Raw genomic sequence first — 16,720 nt, 5'->3', positions numbered from 1 at the left:
ATCATTTCTTCATTAAGATAAATTACAGTTTGACACGCACAAAAATGTTATTTTTGTTGTTCTATGTCACTTCAATATACGTGTGTTAGTTTGTGAAATGTGAGTTTGAACTAGTGACTCCCTTAACTGTAAGGAGCCAAGCAGTAATCTATATGAGTTGTGGTAACCAGAAATATTACTGGTGTTGGGAAACAACAAATATAATGTGGACAGACATGAGTGGCTGCAAGATCCATCAAATAGTAGGAGACGAACTGTCAAGGCACGGGAATGTCATAGTAGCGTAGTGTGTTTGTATTATAATGTTATGTGGAGATACTTCAAATGTACAGATTTAGCACAAGTACACATGACATTGTATCATCAGCACGAGTGACACAGCTGTGCCACGGAAGTCCTCATAAAGACTTCCATACACTCTTGGTACATGTCTATGGCATGCTGGACCGATAAGGGATCATCGTCATGTGGCCGATCTGAGATGTCACGATGGCGTACCGGGAGTGTATGGTAGTCTCCATGAGATGAGGTTGCTCTCAAGTAACTTTGGCATCTGATACAATTATTTTTCACTCTTCAGAGACAATGCCTTTGATGATCTCTTCTAAAATGGCGTCTCCAATTTCGGACCCAATTTCCCTTTTCTCTTGGTAACTATCATCCCATTCTTCACGGGAGCCCAACAAGTCCAACTCCAACAAAACATTGACGTCGGCTTCGTGCCCAGCCTGTTTACCTCCCCAACTCCCCAACTTCTCATAAATCAGCTTCCCAATCTCTTCGGCTCCAAGAAATCCGTTGGGGTTATGCTGCTGCTGCTCTTTCGATTTCTTTGCGTGATTTTCCGTCATCTCCCTCACGCAATCGAACAGGAGCTGCCTCTTCTGCTGCAACACCCTTTTCGATTTTGCAAAATGAGGGGATGGATTGATGCTAGACCGGACAGGCTCGAGCTTTTCCGAAATTCCAGAGGCTCTCGGCTTCTCTAATGGTGGGTGGAAAAGTAGTTCCCAGAGAGAAGATGATAAATTTGGGTCTTCTATAATCTTGTTGAAGCTATAAGTGGATGGACATGAAGTTTCCTTCTCTCTAGACATTGTGTGCAGTTTATACCCTGTTTAGCCAGAAGAGAAATTCACTAGTATAAAATTACTTAAATCTTGTAATTAAGACGATATTTTAAACTACTCTAATTAGCGGTGAGGAAAATAAAATTTTGAACATGGGTGAAGGAGCTGAGTGCATGGTCTCGACCAACTGGCCTAACTTGTGTCTGCGGACTGAGAGAGAGGGACTAACTGTTGTTATAAAGAGCTGAACTTGCGTTTGCATGGGGAGGTTCATCTTCTGGTACCGAAACGGGGTTTTGTTGCTTACGGTGAATCTTCGATGATTGTCCGTTGAGCCATTCTATCTGTAACATCCTGTTGGCTTTGTTAGCAAGCAAATCTAATGAACATTTTTGTAGAGATCGGAAAATTTTCCGCTACCAAACTATCAATATTGTCGAAAATGTATCGATAACATGTAAGGGGTTGTATGGAAAGTGGTGTTCCTACCTTTCTCTCTTTCATATTACAGGATTCCGAAATTTGAGTAGCGTCTGCAGCAAGTGAGGAAGCATCATGCTTATTTCGCAACGAAACGGGAGCTTCTTGTTTTGATTCTTTTTCGCCCTCGGAGCACGAATCATACTGTGTCCTACTGCTGGCAGATGAAAATGTATCCGTCCCCCCGCTCTCTTGGCTACTTCTCCGCGTCTCGGCGCCACCATTGGGCTTCCCCTCTCGGTTTTCACAACCCTTAGTGCTTGTTGTCTCACTATGTCTTGAACCAAGCTTGTTACACACAGATCTCAATACTTTATGGCAGCTGAGATTACCCCAACTGGATGATCTGGTGAGTTTCTTGCTAGAAGTTCTACTTGTAATCCTCGAACTGCTATTTGTACTCGAGGTTTTTCTCAGGTAACTCCTTTCAAATAGGTAAACCTCTAGGACAAAGGGCTCTTGCTGCTCTTGGAGGAGCTCTGCAAGTTTTACCGGCTTGGGGGTGGAAGCCATTGGAAAACTCTAAGGTTGGGGAGGGGTTGGGATAGAGTTTGGGTGCAAACTGGAAAAGTCAGCAAATGAGACAGGGTGGTGAGGTTCTGGATTGAAGTTAATTTAGACGGACAAATCATATTTGTCAGCTTTTGGGACTGACAGAAGCAGATCAGAGGAAGGAAAGTTGGTATTTATTATATGTGAGAGAGAGAAAGAGAGAGAGCTCAAATATCTCTAGGTTATATCTTTTAGAAGGAGATCATCTCCGGATCTCTTTCTTCTAATTCATCAAGTCTGAGAATTCGGATCGTTAAAATTTAATGCAACGGTTAAAGTTATCATAACTTTTAAAATGAGCCTCTATTTGTAGCCGTTTGATCAAATTTCAACGGTTTAGATCTCTGAACTTAGTGGATTAGGAGAAAGGGATCTGATCGCTTTCCATATCTATTGACTGGTTGAGGTTATGACCAATAAGTTATAGTATTGACTTGTTGCACGTTAGGTCTTACGTGCTCTTTTAACCTAGATCAGTGTGTCTGCTATTTCGCATTCGTAATCCTTAATTTTTCTTATTCGTTAAATTAGAACGGCTTAGAATAGAACATTTTACGTTAAAGAAATGGAAAATTGACTAAAATGATTAGAAAATCAAAAATTTCAATTACTAAATTACTTGGAACCAAATCTAAACGGCATAGAAATCAGACATCGACGACATAATGAGAAATTGATCATTTCAACGATTGAAATGTAAAAAATAATATTTCTGACCAATTTCCGAAAACAATAAAATAAACCAACGTTTTTTTTTTTTTTTTTTTTTGTTTTTTTATCTCGACCAACCCTTTCAATTTTGCTTTTGCAACTGTATATAATCTCGTCCCCTCACGTATTTTTTTCCTAAATAATAAATTTCAATGTTGTGTTGTATTCGTATCTATCTTCTATGGTTTTCTCCAGAATGGATGGTCCCATTGTTGTTGTGACTGGTGGCCATAAGAAGTTAAACGTTGATGTAACAAGAGCCAAAATTTGAATGTAATTCTTTCTGCATGAGATAGCGGTACATGTCATAACGTTACATATAATTAGTGCTTGAGATAAAAATATAATACAACATGTCACACTAATCAACAAAAGAGTATTTGTCATGTATTGTAATTGTCGACATCTTTTCGACATCTTTCAAATATTGTCTTGACATGTCTCTGTGTGTGTGTGTGAGACCATAGTTTAGGTATGCGTTAAGTGAAGTGTTTAAAATATCGATGTTAGTGGAAATATTGATCGATATCGGTTGTTTAGATGAAAATGATGAAATTTAAAATGAAAATTTAGAAAATATCAAACACTGATTTAAACAAAATATAAGAGTGTTTCGCTGATATTTAACTAATATGTTAAAAGTATCGATGAAATCAATCAGTTTTAATGGAAATTAAAAAATGTCTCCTGTGTGGAATGAGTTTTTATTCCAACCTCTTTTCCATGTCTTTATCTAATCGTGTGACATCTTATACTTTCAATCCTTGTCTTTTTAACATGTCCAATCTCCATCTTTCTATGATTAGTTTATATTTTATCCTGAAAGATAAAAAAATATAATATTTGAGAGATTAAATTTGTAAAAAAAATTTTGAAAATTAAAAGACATGAAAGTTTATAGTTGGTTTATTATTTAAGCGTTGATAAACATGCTCATTTCTAACAATGGAGGGATTTTTCAATGTGACTGGCACACGAGGCGATACATCACGTATTACTATACAAATGGTGAGATATGTGTGTTGAAAAGTTAATAACTTAAAAAATAAAATTTCCCACCACTTATATAAAAACACGTGGTGTACTATCCATGTTTCTATCACAATAAAAAATTTCTCTTATTAGTGACACATAATTTAGTTTATAAATTTTATCTTCCTAACATTATAAAAATAAAAAATAAAAAAAAATAAAAAAACAGTTTCTTGACAGATCATGCAAATGACATCATCAGCGTGGAAATCTTTGGAGATCACGAGGAAAAGTAGCTTCTGAAAAATATATAGTATTACAAAAATGATGTAATGAAAAAAAATTTGAGGTATCATCGATTTGGAAATTTTGGGGATTAGCAAAGAAAAGTATTACCAGTAATGTGTAATTTAAGTGTTTCATACATCACTCATTTAATAATTTAGGATGGTTGGCCAAAACTCCATCTCATTTAACCAAATGCAACGCTCTCCCATCCTCTCTCCTTCTAAAAAGAAAAATATATTCGATACAACATGATATGATGTAATTTTGTTTCGGCTACACGTAATTAATTTTATTTTTGTATTGGCAACACACATTACAACTAGGCCTTCCACGTATTGACAGCACACATTATATCTAGGCCTTCAACAACGAATTTTGTGAGATCCGCTATATATAGGAATCAGGTTTTTTGGTTTGATTCTTATAACATTGCTTAGTTAATGGTGTGACCGTGTAAGTTTCATAGATATGAGAGTCGTATTATATAAGGTTCAAAATCAACAAACCTATATATTAAACTCAACAATTGAATTCAAATTTTCATATTTTCTTTTTTTAAAATAAGAATCAGTTGGCGACTTCGCTAAAACAGTTTAACTTTTTAAATTTCGGAGATCAAACTCATGATGTGCTGTGTAGATAGAAGATATGTTCTCAAATTACACATAATACAAGAGAATGCCGCATTTGATTAATTCTCGACAATCATTAGAATTAAGGTACCATCATTTGATTAGTGCCCCATTCCGTGATTTAAGGTAAAATCATGGAGTTTGTTGCACCTAAAAGAAGCTCGCACTTCCTCAAATATTAAATGTTGTGATAGATTTTCTTCCAAAAAATTATAGAGAATTATCACCTTTTGTTGTTCTTGTGGTGGGACTTTTCATGATGGGATGGTTTATGGGCCTCAATTTCCATCACAATCTTATCTCCAACCCTAATTAAGTATTAATTACTTGTACTTTTTGGGGCTAAAGACCTTTTGAATAATCCCTAACATGTGAGGTGTGCCTTTACTTGTAGCCCACTATGGCACTACCAGCGTGGTGTAATGTAATGGGAAGATGGGGGACTATAAGATGAAACTCAAGCAACCCCACAAAATTTTTTTAAAAAATTAATAAAAATGACTTGAAAACTTTAAGTTTTAACACAAAATAAAGGGTAAAATGAATAGTACCATAATTGACTTTTTAGTGTTAAAATGTGATTTTTCGTTAAAATGAATAGTACCGTAGACTTTTCGTTAAAACTTCCTTTTTTTTTATGGATTTTTAAATAAAATGGTCTCTGAGATTGACTTAACTTTTTTGTTTGGTCTTTTGATGTTTAAAATTGATAGATCTGGTCACTGAGTTTGTCCACCATCAATCGTTTGTCATTCCACTAAAAATTCTCCATTAAATAAGGATAAAATTACAAAAATATGTTTTTGTTGTCAGATATTTTGGCCCATTGAAGATTAAATTGAGAGTATTTTTGTCATTTTAGCCCTATTTAATGGAGATTTTTCACGAAATGACCAAAATGATTGACGGTAAACAAACTCAGGGACCAGTTCCATCAATTTTATATCTCAGAGACCAAACAAGAGTTATCCAATCTCATGAACCATTTTTGCTAAAATGCCATTTTTCTATTTTATATGACCAATATTGAGGGAGATGAATTTAAATTTGGGACTTTGAATACAAAGTAAATATTTTTAACCAACTGAACTACAATTCCATTGTAGAAACTCCATGACATTTTGTTTCGCTCTTCAAGTATGAAAGAAAGGGTAGGAAGATGATTTTTTTCTTTCTTTCTTTCTTAGATTGTGGGTAAGTGGTCTACGATTCAAGTTGCAAATCCAAGCTAACGATCTTTGTAGATGTAGCAACACTATAGTTTAGTGGTGTTTCTCTGTACTAGTAATGAGAAGTCTCATGTTTGACGAACATGAATGACGAGTTCAATACCTAATACATAATTGTAAGAATTAAAAGGGTCATTCTAAAAATCCACATTGATACCAAATCACAAGAGTTAAAAGAGTCGTTCTGAATAGAAAGGAAACAAACGTTACAGCTTACATAAATATTACTAAATAAGGCCACTTGATAATCTTCAGCATCCAACAGATTTGGGTACTGAAACTGGATTTTGGGCTCTCAAACTCTCAATCTTAGACTTAAACTCGCTGTGGAAAGACATGAGCGATGTCTTCCGGCAACCAAAAGCGACACGGAACTGTTCGATTTTTTCTTCAAGGTCTTTCCTTCTCAGTAACTCGTGATTCAGATCCTTCACAACATTTTCCTTTTGGTCAGTAACCAGAGCAAGTGTTTGAGATGATTCAGATACCTTTTTGTGCAAGGAATCTCTTTCTTCTTTCAAAAGCCGAAACTCAGCTTCGAAGGCATCATATCTTTGCTTGGATTTCTCTAGAAGCTGGTTATTCGAATCTAGCTCTTCCTCCAGGCCATGGTATCTTCCCTTGATAGTGCTGAGCTCATTGCTTAGTTTTTCCTCCCAACAGGCAGTTTCTCCTCCCCTTGCACGGTCCTTTATCACAAAAACTTTAACTTATAACAAAGCCACTCTAGTTTTTCCTGGGAACTATACCCAGACAGAACTTTTTACAAATCTTCTATGAAACACACAACTTTTTTTCACTAAACAAACAATAAATGAGGACTAAAGGGACACCGAAACGTGTTTGATTGCCTTTTAGCGCTCCTTTAGTGAAAAAGTTATATATTTGATTAAAATCCGTAAAATGTTATGTCCAGGTATATTTCTCTTTTCTCCCAAACCCAACTAAAGTTGGTTCTTTCATGATTTCTGTGGGTTCAGCTAAAACTTACATTGTCAGAGTGCACATAAAAGTAAAACGCAAGAAAGACTCTGAAAAGGAGACATATACATATAAATATGAACCATAATAAGTGATTATAGCAGCTTGAATCATTCCTATACGTAGATAGTTTCCCAAAATATCACAAAAATTTGAGTTTCCTTGCCTACATTGGAAGCAATCGTTCCTATTCTTGTATCCTAACCCATTTTCCCGCCCTTCGTCACTACTTGGCTTAAACCCCAAGTATTCACAAAATTCTAAAATACTGTTTAGAACTCCCCTGTAACTAATACTTTATGCATCAACATGATTAAAAAACATGTAAGAAATCTTCAACAGCAAGGCAGAGAATAGAATCATAACTAATGGAAAATATCTTTTTAGTTGTGACCAGGCAGCTACCTTGTATTCATTGCAGCATAGCGAATTTCTCACTTGCTCATTCTCAAGACTTGATGGTTCTGATGATACGAACAATTTGATTGTGCTGTTCAACCTCTCGGAGAGAATTTTGCGCTGTTCTTCAATTAGAGAACTATTCCTAGAGAGCACTCCTTGGTCCTCATCAAATGCCGCTGAGAATTGGGCTTCGAGAGTCGTAAAGAGGCTTGTGCCAATTTCACTTATGCTTGAAAGCAATGTTGCCGCAGAAGATTTTTCATCAGATATAAAGCTCTGTCCAGGTAACTGTAATGTTACTAAATTGTGGAACACCAAACAAAAGTTGGGAGCGCAAAATGGAAAACAGCTATTACCTGAGTTTTTGATAAAACATCCACATAAATATCTTTGCAAGTTGCCGCACATTCACAAAGCCTTTGAGGGATGTCTCGAATTAGTTGTGCTTCTTTTTGGAGTTCAGATATTTCCCGAACTAATTGATCATTCAGTACAGCTTGTTCGGCATGTTTCCTCTACACAGATAAGTATCAAAACAGAAATCCATAAATCTAGGCAGAAATTTGTGCATTTTAAACTCTAAAGTTGGACTACAATATCCAAGTCCATATGCCATATACTAACCTTGAGATCATCTCTCTCTTCAACAGCAAGTTCTAGCTGTCTCTTCAAATTGTGGACCTCGTGCTTGTAGTTCTCATTTGAGCCCTAGAAAAAATTGATGAGATAAGTGAAAAAAAATTAATAAAACTTATGTCCGACAAGCAAAATGCAAAACGAGAAAATAGGATGAGAATGGTGGCTTCTCAAAGTTTTAAAATGGAAAAATATTGAAAGTGAAGAATAGTAGGTAAAATTAAACTCACGGGAGTTTCATCACTTGGCGGAAAGGATTGAACTTTTCTTGCAGGAGTTATCTGAAGGGAATCAAGGTCAGCTATGAAACCTTTGTTCATTTTAAACCATGTGTCTTCATCAACCACGTTGCTAAAAGCATCTGGAAGAGGGCTAAAGCTGGGCAACTGTGAATAATTTGATCGCTTGACAACGAAGGAATGGGGAGCGGCCTTGAAATTAGATGGGGTACTGAAGATATCTCCCTGAGATTTACTACTGCTGTCACTACTAACTTCCTTAAGGCTTTGTCTCCCAGAATCTTGTGCCTATAAAAAGATTTATGGATATGAGAACCTCACCTACACACACACACACGTGCACTACAAACAAACAGAACTACCTGAAGACCCTAAAACAACATGAAACATGTAAGTTAGAATACATATTTGCACAACATATAACAAAGCATTAGAGGTATACCTGACTAGAACTTCTCTCAAAGTCTGAAGTAGTAGAAAGACTACCGAGATTGTCAGTTTTCATCTGTTGGTCCCTGATGCTTTGTTCGCGTTGTTTATGTGATTTCCGCTGCTCTTCCAGTTCCATTTCAAGCTTCTCGCGTTCTAGTTCATACTGAATCATAGAAAGTTAGCATCTAAGTTGACTAAATGTAAAAGAAGCAAAAGTAATGGTTGGTGGGTGATGCAGATGAAACTCTAGATATGGAAAGTTCGTGGGGAAATACCATACCTGAAGCATGTCGTTTCGCAACTTCAGTATTTCTTGCTCCAGCACCCCAGCATGGGATCCCTGATAATTTATTTTTTTTCAAGACAAGATAGTTATGTGAGCTTGTGTCTAACTTTTCATGTAAAATAAAAGAGATAGTTCTACCTGAAGTTTCATACGAAGCTCTTCTATCTCTTGTTTTTGTCGCTTCAGTAAGGCTGCATCTGTCAAAATCTGCAATAGATTTGATCATTAGTGATGCGCTTAGAAATTTCCTGTATGAGATGCTAAAATCTTGAACTAATTAGCACTGGAATATACTACCCAAGAAGAAACATACCTCATTAACTTGAGCACAATTAGTGATGCGCTTAGCTCTGCTAGCAAATTGAAGGGTCCCCTTTGTTTCCTCAATGTGTACCTAAATGCATCCATAACATATTATGATTATAATACATATAGCATTCAGTTATGCTGCTAAACTAAATTATATTACCAGGGGAACACTAATATGATACCTCTTCTGGTGCTATAGTACAAATAATTGAAGTTTTTGCATTGCCTCCAAGGGCAGGTTGAAGTATACGGGTAAGCTTACTATCGCGATAAGGAATGTGACCCCTGCACAGAAGTTATCATTAGCAAAAATAGCTCACATTCAGCTAAAAATGATTTACCAAGAGCAAAATAAATACCTGTTTTTTGCCCCATCACTAAGTTTGTTAATTACATTTCCAAGAATCATTAAGCTCTTGTTTATGTACTTTCCCTCCTTCAGACGTACTCCGCCAGCTCCAGTTTTGGCAATCCGTTCAGAACCAGCTAAATCTACCAAATTCTGCACCCATCATTTAAAATTTAACGACAACACTCACAGAGTCAGAAATAAATAATTAAGATGCTGCAAAGCATAAGAGAACAAATCATCTGGAACTGTTTATCAACTTTGATAGAGAATGGCAGAAAGAATACGAACCAAGACTGAGACACGAATAGCATCAGTACTTGAACAAGTAGTGTCCTTCGCATGGCTTTCAATTACCTAAACTCATGAGATACAGAAACCATTACTTGGGAGTTAGAAGTAAATCCAAAATTTAGTTGGAGGCTCTACATGGAAAAGCATAATATATTAATATGGACATACCATTCTGAATATTGTGTGAGATCTACTACTCCGAGCATTCATATTCGTTTCTCCAAAGTGCCTATTAACTGTAATTAACATTTTTGCAGGTGCATGTAAGAACGAATATTCAAGTAAAAAAGCATAGAGGAACCAAAAACCCAGAAACTCAAGTTTTGGTTTCCAAGTGCAAACCTTCTCCGGATTCAATGAGCTTCAACACCTGTTCAGCGTTACTGACAATTTCCTCCCTGAGGCCAGCAACAAATATGCCACGCTGCATGCGAAAAATCAGTGAATTCAGTTCACTTAAAAGAAGCTAACTAAATTTGTGAAAGGGGTCGGTGTAGCCAACCTCCAAACTCTCATGGATCTGCAATTTCTGGTTCTCTACTGCAAAAAGGTCGTTAATTTCCTCATTGTACAATTCCATGTAGGATACTCGAATCAGAAACTCCCGATGGGACATCTGGAAACATAAAGTTGCATCCAAATCAATACAGCAAGCATCAAATTTAATCTAGCAAAAATCAAATTTCAAATTAAGAGAACCTCTATAGCTCATTACCAACTGGATTCTGTCAAAGACATCTCTAACAGCTCGATGAATGATACCCGGATCTGTTTCGGAACCATTCATGGTGAAAGTCTTCCCACTGCTGGTCTGCCCATAAGCAAACGCAGTTCCTGCAAACATTCCACACAAACATCATTAAACGCAAAACACCAACGAAACGGAGCTAATAAAGTCTCGATCTTTTCACATACCATTGAATCCTTCAACTGCGGCGTGAATAATGTCCTTAGTGAGAAGCTCGTAAACCCTAGAATTCGTACAACCTTCATCGAACACATGATCTGCAAACAAAAAAACCACATTTCTTTCAACCAAATCACACCGAAACCAAACCAAAACAAATCAGAATCAAATCGCGAACTCTCATGTGCTCGCTTACCGAAAGCGTAGGAGATGCCGGAGATCGGCGTGCCGTGGGACTTGTGGAGCGAAATGCGGTTGTCGTCGACCTTCCAGAAGGCTCCGGTGGAGGAATCGTGAGTTACCGGAGGCCTCACCCGAACCGCGACGCAGATCTTCTCCATTGAAGCCGTCGATTTTTTTTCTCTCGAAGAGAGGAACTGATGGAATTCAACTTCCGCAGGCGGCAAATGCTCTCTTCCTTTTGGAACAGTTCTAATTTGAATTTCGTTCGGTTTACGAAAATGCCCTTTATTGATAATTTTTCAGTGCAGATTTCAACGGTTGGATGACGAACCAAAAAATAAAAAATAATTTTTAGCCCGATCCATGCTGAAAAGCCCATACAATTTTGGGCTCTCTAGTTTGAAGCCCAAATGTAATAAAAAATGAAGCCCAATAGGTTGGCCTTTTGTGGGCTTCATCTGTACTGTGTATGCAGCAGTCTATCACAATGGAATCCAACCCTCTGTGTGAGTGCGAGTCCCTCTCTTCGTCCGAGGCTAGATTATATTATATTCAAGAAAGTATGGTTGGAATGAAAAACTATATTTACTTTTTTACCTTTCTAAGTTTCACTTGTACTTTTTTTCTAAAACGAATATTTATATTATGTCCACCCTTATTTTTTTTTTTTTTTTCAAAAGAAACCATAGACGTGATGATCTAACCTCCCACTAGGTTGCAATCAACAAAAAAGATAAGACGTTTAGATGACTACCTTAGAGTAGTATGTTTGAAACTTTGTTACCTATGATATTATTAAAATGTGTCACTAGGTTGCGAATTTTGTCACAAAAGCTGACCAACTTACTATATTCAAAAGCTCAAAACAACTTGAGCTTGGTATCGAGCTTGAGTTATTTAAATTCGCTCAAGCTCGTTTCGTGTAAGAAGCAAACCAAACTTAATTTAAGGTCGGAAATAAAATTAAACAAGCTAAACTTCAGTATAATGATATTATTAAAATGTGTCACTAGGTTGCGAATTTTGTCACAAAAGCTGACCAACTTACTATATTCAAAAGCTCAAAACAACTTGAGCTTGGTATCGAGCTTGAGTTATTTAAATTCGCTCAAGCTCGTTTCGTGTAAGAAGCAAGCCAAACTGAATTTAAGGTCGGAAATAAAATTAAACAAGCTAAACTTCAGTATAATGATATTAAATTTGGGTCGAGTTGTTTATAACCCTATCTATAGTACAATCTCTTGTGGTAGAGAGGTGGTCGATGGAGTGGCCACTTAAGATGGCACAAATTAGTAGCGCTTTGTTTTTTCTTTCTTTCTTGTTATACAAATGATATTAGGCGAGGAAGTAATGAACTTCGAACCTCATATTCAAGAATAAATGTTATTAATCGATTGAGCTACTTGCATTATCATTTCAAATTAATGTATGTCTATAGTGTCGTAACTTTGGATAAGTCGACATAAACGTGTCCATTTTTTTGGCCCGACGTCAGAAGAGTATCTTTGCTATCCACTAGATATAAGAAATTGTAAGATTGACTGCAAAAGAAAAGGAGGAAGAAAGCAATAGGAAGAAGGAAGAATCAAAGAGACTGAACATATATGGAATATAATCTGGTTTCCTTTTTCAGATGAAGATTCATGATTATCCAAACTATGAACTACAATTTCAAAAGAGTAATGCCAGATAGAAGAATTTTTTTTTATTACATTATAAATCAGGTAATGGGTTAAATCACCATCAATCACATTATATGATTTATAAAATATAATTTAAAATGATAACCTGCGTTGCATTTCCCAATCCAACAACATATCCATGAACGATGCATACTTTTGCAAGAAGTCAAAAAGAAATTTACTTTCACCAACTTTTTTCGCTACTTTTGTTTTAATTACTACCAACTATTTGTGCATGTGTTAATTAATTAAGTTGTCAACATCTAAGAATAGTATAATATTTTGTTTTATCCGGAACTTGGTTGTAACAACTTACAAAGAAAGTTAGTGTCACGAAAGAGATAATATATATAACAGAGACAGTAGATACAGTGTTTTTAGATTCTACAATTTTCCGGAGTTTGAAGGATTAACACATCTAAGAAGTGATTAATGATCAACTAAACATGCATTAGAGAGTGTTAATTATCTCTTTTTCTTTTTATGTAGTTGAATTAATCAAATCGGTCGGCCTAGCTAGGAGGTTTCCTTTTCTTTTTCTTTGTTTATTTTTTTAATTTTCTCTCCGGAATGATACATGCTTTGGTGATTTGATGGGGGCTACAAATCCAAAAGTTCAAATCCATTCCTTGCATCTGGATTGAAAGAGTCCACAACAAGATTAATTGCATGCAATAGAAGGTCGACGTATGTTTTGTCCCTGCACATTTTCTTTATCCATCAACCACACACACGCACACACATATCTATTTTTATGGTAGCGGCCTAACTCTCTTGACTACACTTTCCGACTTCCCATGGCTTCGGAAGGATCAGGATCCTCTCCTGAGTAAAAGATGAGGATGTTCCTGATCAACCTCATCAGGTCGTTGAAATTTTATCCAACGACTACAATTATTATAACTTTTAGAATGACTCCTTATTTCTAGCTATTGAATAAAATTTCAACGATCTAAATCAAAAGTCATGTTTAGTTATTTAACCCTGACTTGATAAGTAGACAAATCATGTGCTGTCGATAAATAATGAGATGTTCACAAAAATAATTAAAGAGCATTATTTAATATATATTAAAACCCAAAAATAACTGAAATACTGTTCATAATCACAGTGTTGTTTCAATTTTGCCCTCACACTTTTACAATAATCCCGGTTGTGTCCTTGCTGATTATTTTTTTCTTCCTTCCTCTCTCTTCCCCTCTCGATGCTCTCTGGTTTCTATTCTTCTCTCTCATATGTCCACTCTCTCTCCAAAAGTCCATCTCCCTCTTCCTCCGAACCACTCACCGTATTTTCTGTTTGGAACCACTCACCGTATTTTCAGTTTGGAAGAGTCATCATCCTTAGCTGCATTTTAGATCAATTTTTCACTGCCCTCCAACCATGTAGACTTGCTGCACAAATTTTCACTCATCTGCCATACCACTGTAAATTCACAAGTTTTCACAATCTGTTGGTACTACTTTTTAAATATTAATTCCCTTTGTTTTGATGTTAATTGGATTGTGCTTTGCCTTCATCTTCTACACACCAGCATATTCCTAACTCACATAGAAACTGTAACGTATATAATTAGAGATTGACAAGAATACAAATAATATTCCTTTCAAACTTCGTTAATGTTGCGTGCATATTTCGATTACGATTTGGGTGTATATATATTTATAACTTTCTACATGTTTTATACGGTTCTAAAATTCACAGCATTGCACGAGAACACTTTCACTTGTGATTTCTATTTTTAATGAATTTTTGCAATAATGATTTATGAATGAAACCTTAAAAACAAACACTTCATCAGACTATGAGATTACTTTGTAGAACAAATCATACAAATAAATAGCGCTATCTTAAGTTACTAACTAGTTAGCATTTAACAAGTACAGATGTCTACGCGAGCTAGAAAAATCACATACTCTTGTTTGCCAAATAAAACTAATCACATAAAACATTAACATTAGCGAGTAAATTATGACAATGGTCTTTTAACTTTAACTCAATTGGAGTAATGGTCCCTCAACTAAAAATTAATTACCATTGGTCTCTCAACTCATCAAAATGTGCGTGCATCTATGGTCCATCAACTAAAAATTTATTGTCATTGGTCCCTCAACTTTAATCTAACTGAAGAAATTGTCCATCAACTTTAACTCAATTCGAGCAATAGTCCCTCAACTTTAACCAAATTGTAGCAATGACCCTTCCAACATAACTCGTTTTGACAAAATTTTGACAAAGTTGACGAAAAGGACCATAGCTACACGTTTTAATAAGTTAAGGGACCCTAATTGTAGCAATTGTCATTACAACATAACTCATTTTGACAAAATTTTGACGAAGTTGATGAAAAGGATCATAGCTACACATTTTGATGAGTTGAAGGACATCAATAATAATAAATTTTTAATTAATAAATCATTGCTCAAATTTAATTAAAGTTTAAAAACCATTAATACAATTTACTCTAACATTAGCATGTCGATCGCATCAACTAGGCTGCTGCGGTGCGTAGTTGCCGCTTTGCCCAACAAGTAATGGGACAAAGTTAAAAAGTAGTGAATCATCATGCGCTAGCTAAAAGCAAAGCAAAATGTGAGATACAATATATGGAAGGAAATGCATGTGTTTGGAGAATTGAGAATCTTCCACACTATTCCTCCTTCGATATTAATCTTTTATTTTCCAAGTAACGTATAGTACTGTTTCACTGCTTTTCCTTCGAATGGACACCTCTCTAAAGTTCGCAAGCCTAATATATACCACACATATATACATGATATACACCATAGTTATATTATCCAATCGTTAAGAACCAAGTTGTACATCTAAAAAGCTCGAGCTAGCAAGCTGTAAAGAATAAGATCAAAGATTAATTTTCCCTTATTCTTAATTGCCCTAAAATAAAAGATATTGCACCCAAACATAGTACTGTTAACATAATTTAATATCTTACTGCTGGGACCTTCTTCTTTTTTTTCTACTTATAGGACCTTACATGTGTTGGTTATGATGGGTCGGAATTAGCGGATTCTAGTATAATACAAATTACAATATATTATTTATATTACAGAATTTAAGATATAACGGATCCAATCCAAAATTCTTTTCTTTTTTTTTTTTCCAATTTTTCTGAGTTGATTTTGATGCATCAAAGTTACAAATAATATCTGGCTCGTATTTTCTATCTAACTTGCACTCCTAAGTATAACAGTTAAGAACCAAAATAGTCTGTTAACTAGTGTACTCCTTATATATTAGGGTTATGTTGCGGTGTGTGAGAGTGAAGGCTTTGAACTGTAATATTCTGCCCTAATCTAATGAGAAAAGAGACCCATATATATATAGTTGAACGTAGAACTCTCTGATTGATAAGGACCATACAATTTAATCTGATTTGGTGCTTTGCTTCTTTCTTTCTTTTTTCCCCTTTATTTCTAGCATTCTATTTGGCAAGTCCCTGTGTCCTTATGTTGCATAATCTAGGTACCAACTTTTTTCTTTAATTTTGCTCGTACTGTTTTCAGGTAAAAGACATAGATATGGCTGTCTGGATAGTGGAAGATAAAGCTGCGCAAATGTTGTGCATAAGACATGTATAAGAGTAATTTTATAGGTATCAACTAACAATTAATCTAAAATATTGGCATTCAAATTTTGAGATTCATCTTGGAAATGTTCATTATATCCTATAGTATGCGATATTGCGTACCTTGCAACAAAACTGACTGTGAGGATGCGAATGTAAAATAGTCTCATATCGGTGAAAAAATAAACATTGTAAGGGCTTATAAGGGGGCGTTTGTTGCGCCGAACTATCTCGGACTGGATTAGCTTCAAGGACTAAGCTGGACTGGCTTAGACTAGACTAAACTGGACTAATTTAGTGAAGCGTTTGGTGCAGTATTGGACTAAGAAGCTGGATAATAACAAATTCTAATATTATTTTATTTAATATATAAATTATTAATATTTTATTATGATCTTATCTTTTTCTCCATCTTTTCCTACCATTTCCGTCCCACTCTTTTCCTCTTCTCTCATCGTCCCACCCTCTCCCTCGTTTTTTCCTCTCAGACCTTTCAATTC

General features: G+C 35.7%; 2 protein-coding genes across 2 annotated transcripts; both read right to left on the bottom strand.

Moving 5' to 3' along the window:
* Positions 1 to 271: 271 nt before the first annotated feature.
* Positions 272 to 2,247, bottom strand: LOC137718383 (uncharacterized). The gene is made up of 3 exons (XM_068457922.2): positions 1,560 to 2,247; positions 1,300 to 1,414; positions 272 to 1,114 (listed from the first exon to the last, which is right to left on the bottom strand). Exons 1-3 carry the CDS (start codon positions 2,061 to 2,063, stop codon positions 570 to 572), a joined length of 1,164 nt encoding a protein of 387 aa, XP_068314023.2. The 5' UTR covers positions 2,064 to 2,247; the 3' UTR covers positions 272 to 569.
* Positions 2,248 to 6,069: 3,822 nt separating this feature from the next.
* Positions 6,070 to 11,218, bottom strand: ZCF125 (P-loop containing nucleoside triphosphate hydrolases superfamily protein). Its single transcript, XM_068458064.2, has 18 exons — positions 10,966 to 11,218; positions 10,778 to 10,867; positions 10,578 to 10,696; positions 10,365 to 10,478; positions 10,205 to 10,286; positions 10,031 to 10,098; positions 9,860 to 9,925; positions 9,579 to 9,721; positions 9,402 to 9,504; positions 9,224 to 9,304; positions 9,049 to 9,117; positions 8,905 to 8,964; positions 8,635 to 8,787; positions 8,184 to 8,480; positions 7,942 to 8,025; positions 7,674 to 7,832; positions 7,321 to 7,593; positions 6,070 to 6,623 (listed from the first exon to the last, which is right to left on the bottom strand). The coding sequence occupies exons 1-18, from the start codon at positions 11,108 to 11,110 to the stop codon at positions 6,186 to 6,188; spliced, it is 2,544 nt and encodes an 847-aa protein (XP_068314165.2). The 5' UTR covers positions 11,111 to 11,218; the 3' UTR covers positions 6,070 to 6,185.
* Between the last annotated feature and the right edge of the window lie 5,502 nt (positions 11,219 to 16,720).

The sequence above is a fragment of the Pyrus communis genome, chromosome 8 (assembly GCF_041283825.1).
Source record: "Pyrus communis isolate YQ-2024b chromosome 8, ASM4128382v1, whole genome shotgun sequence".
Taxonomy (NCBI): Eukaryota; Viridiplantae; Streptophyta; class Magnoliopsida; order Rosales; family Rosaceae; genus Pyrus; species Pyrus communis.
Note: the sequence above shows the minus strand (reverse complement) of the source record. Positions and strands in the feature narration are given on the sequence as shown.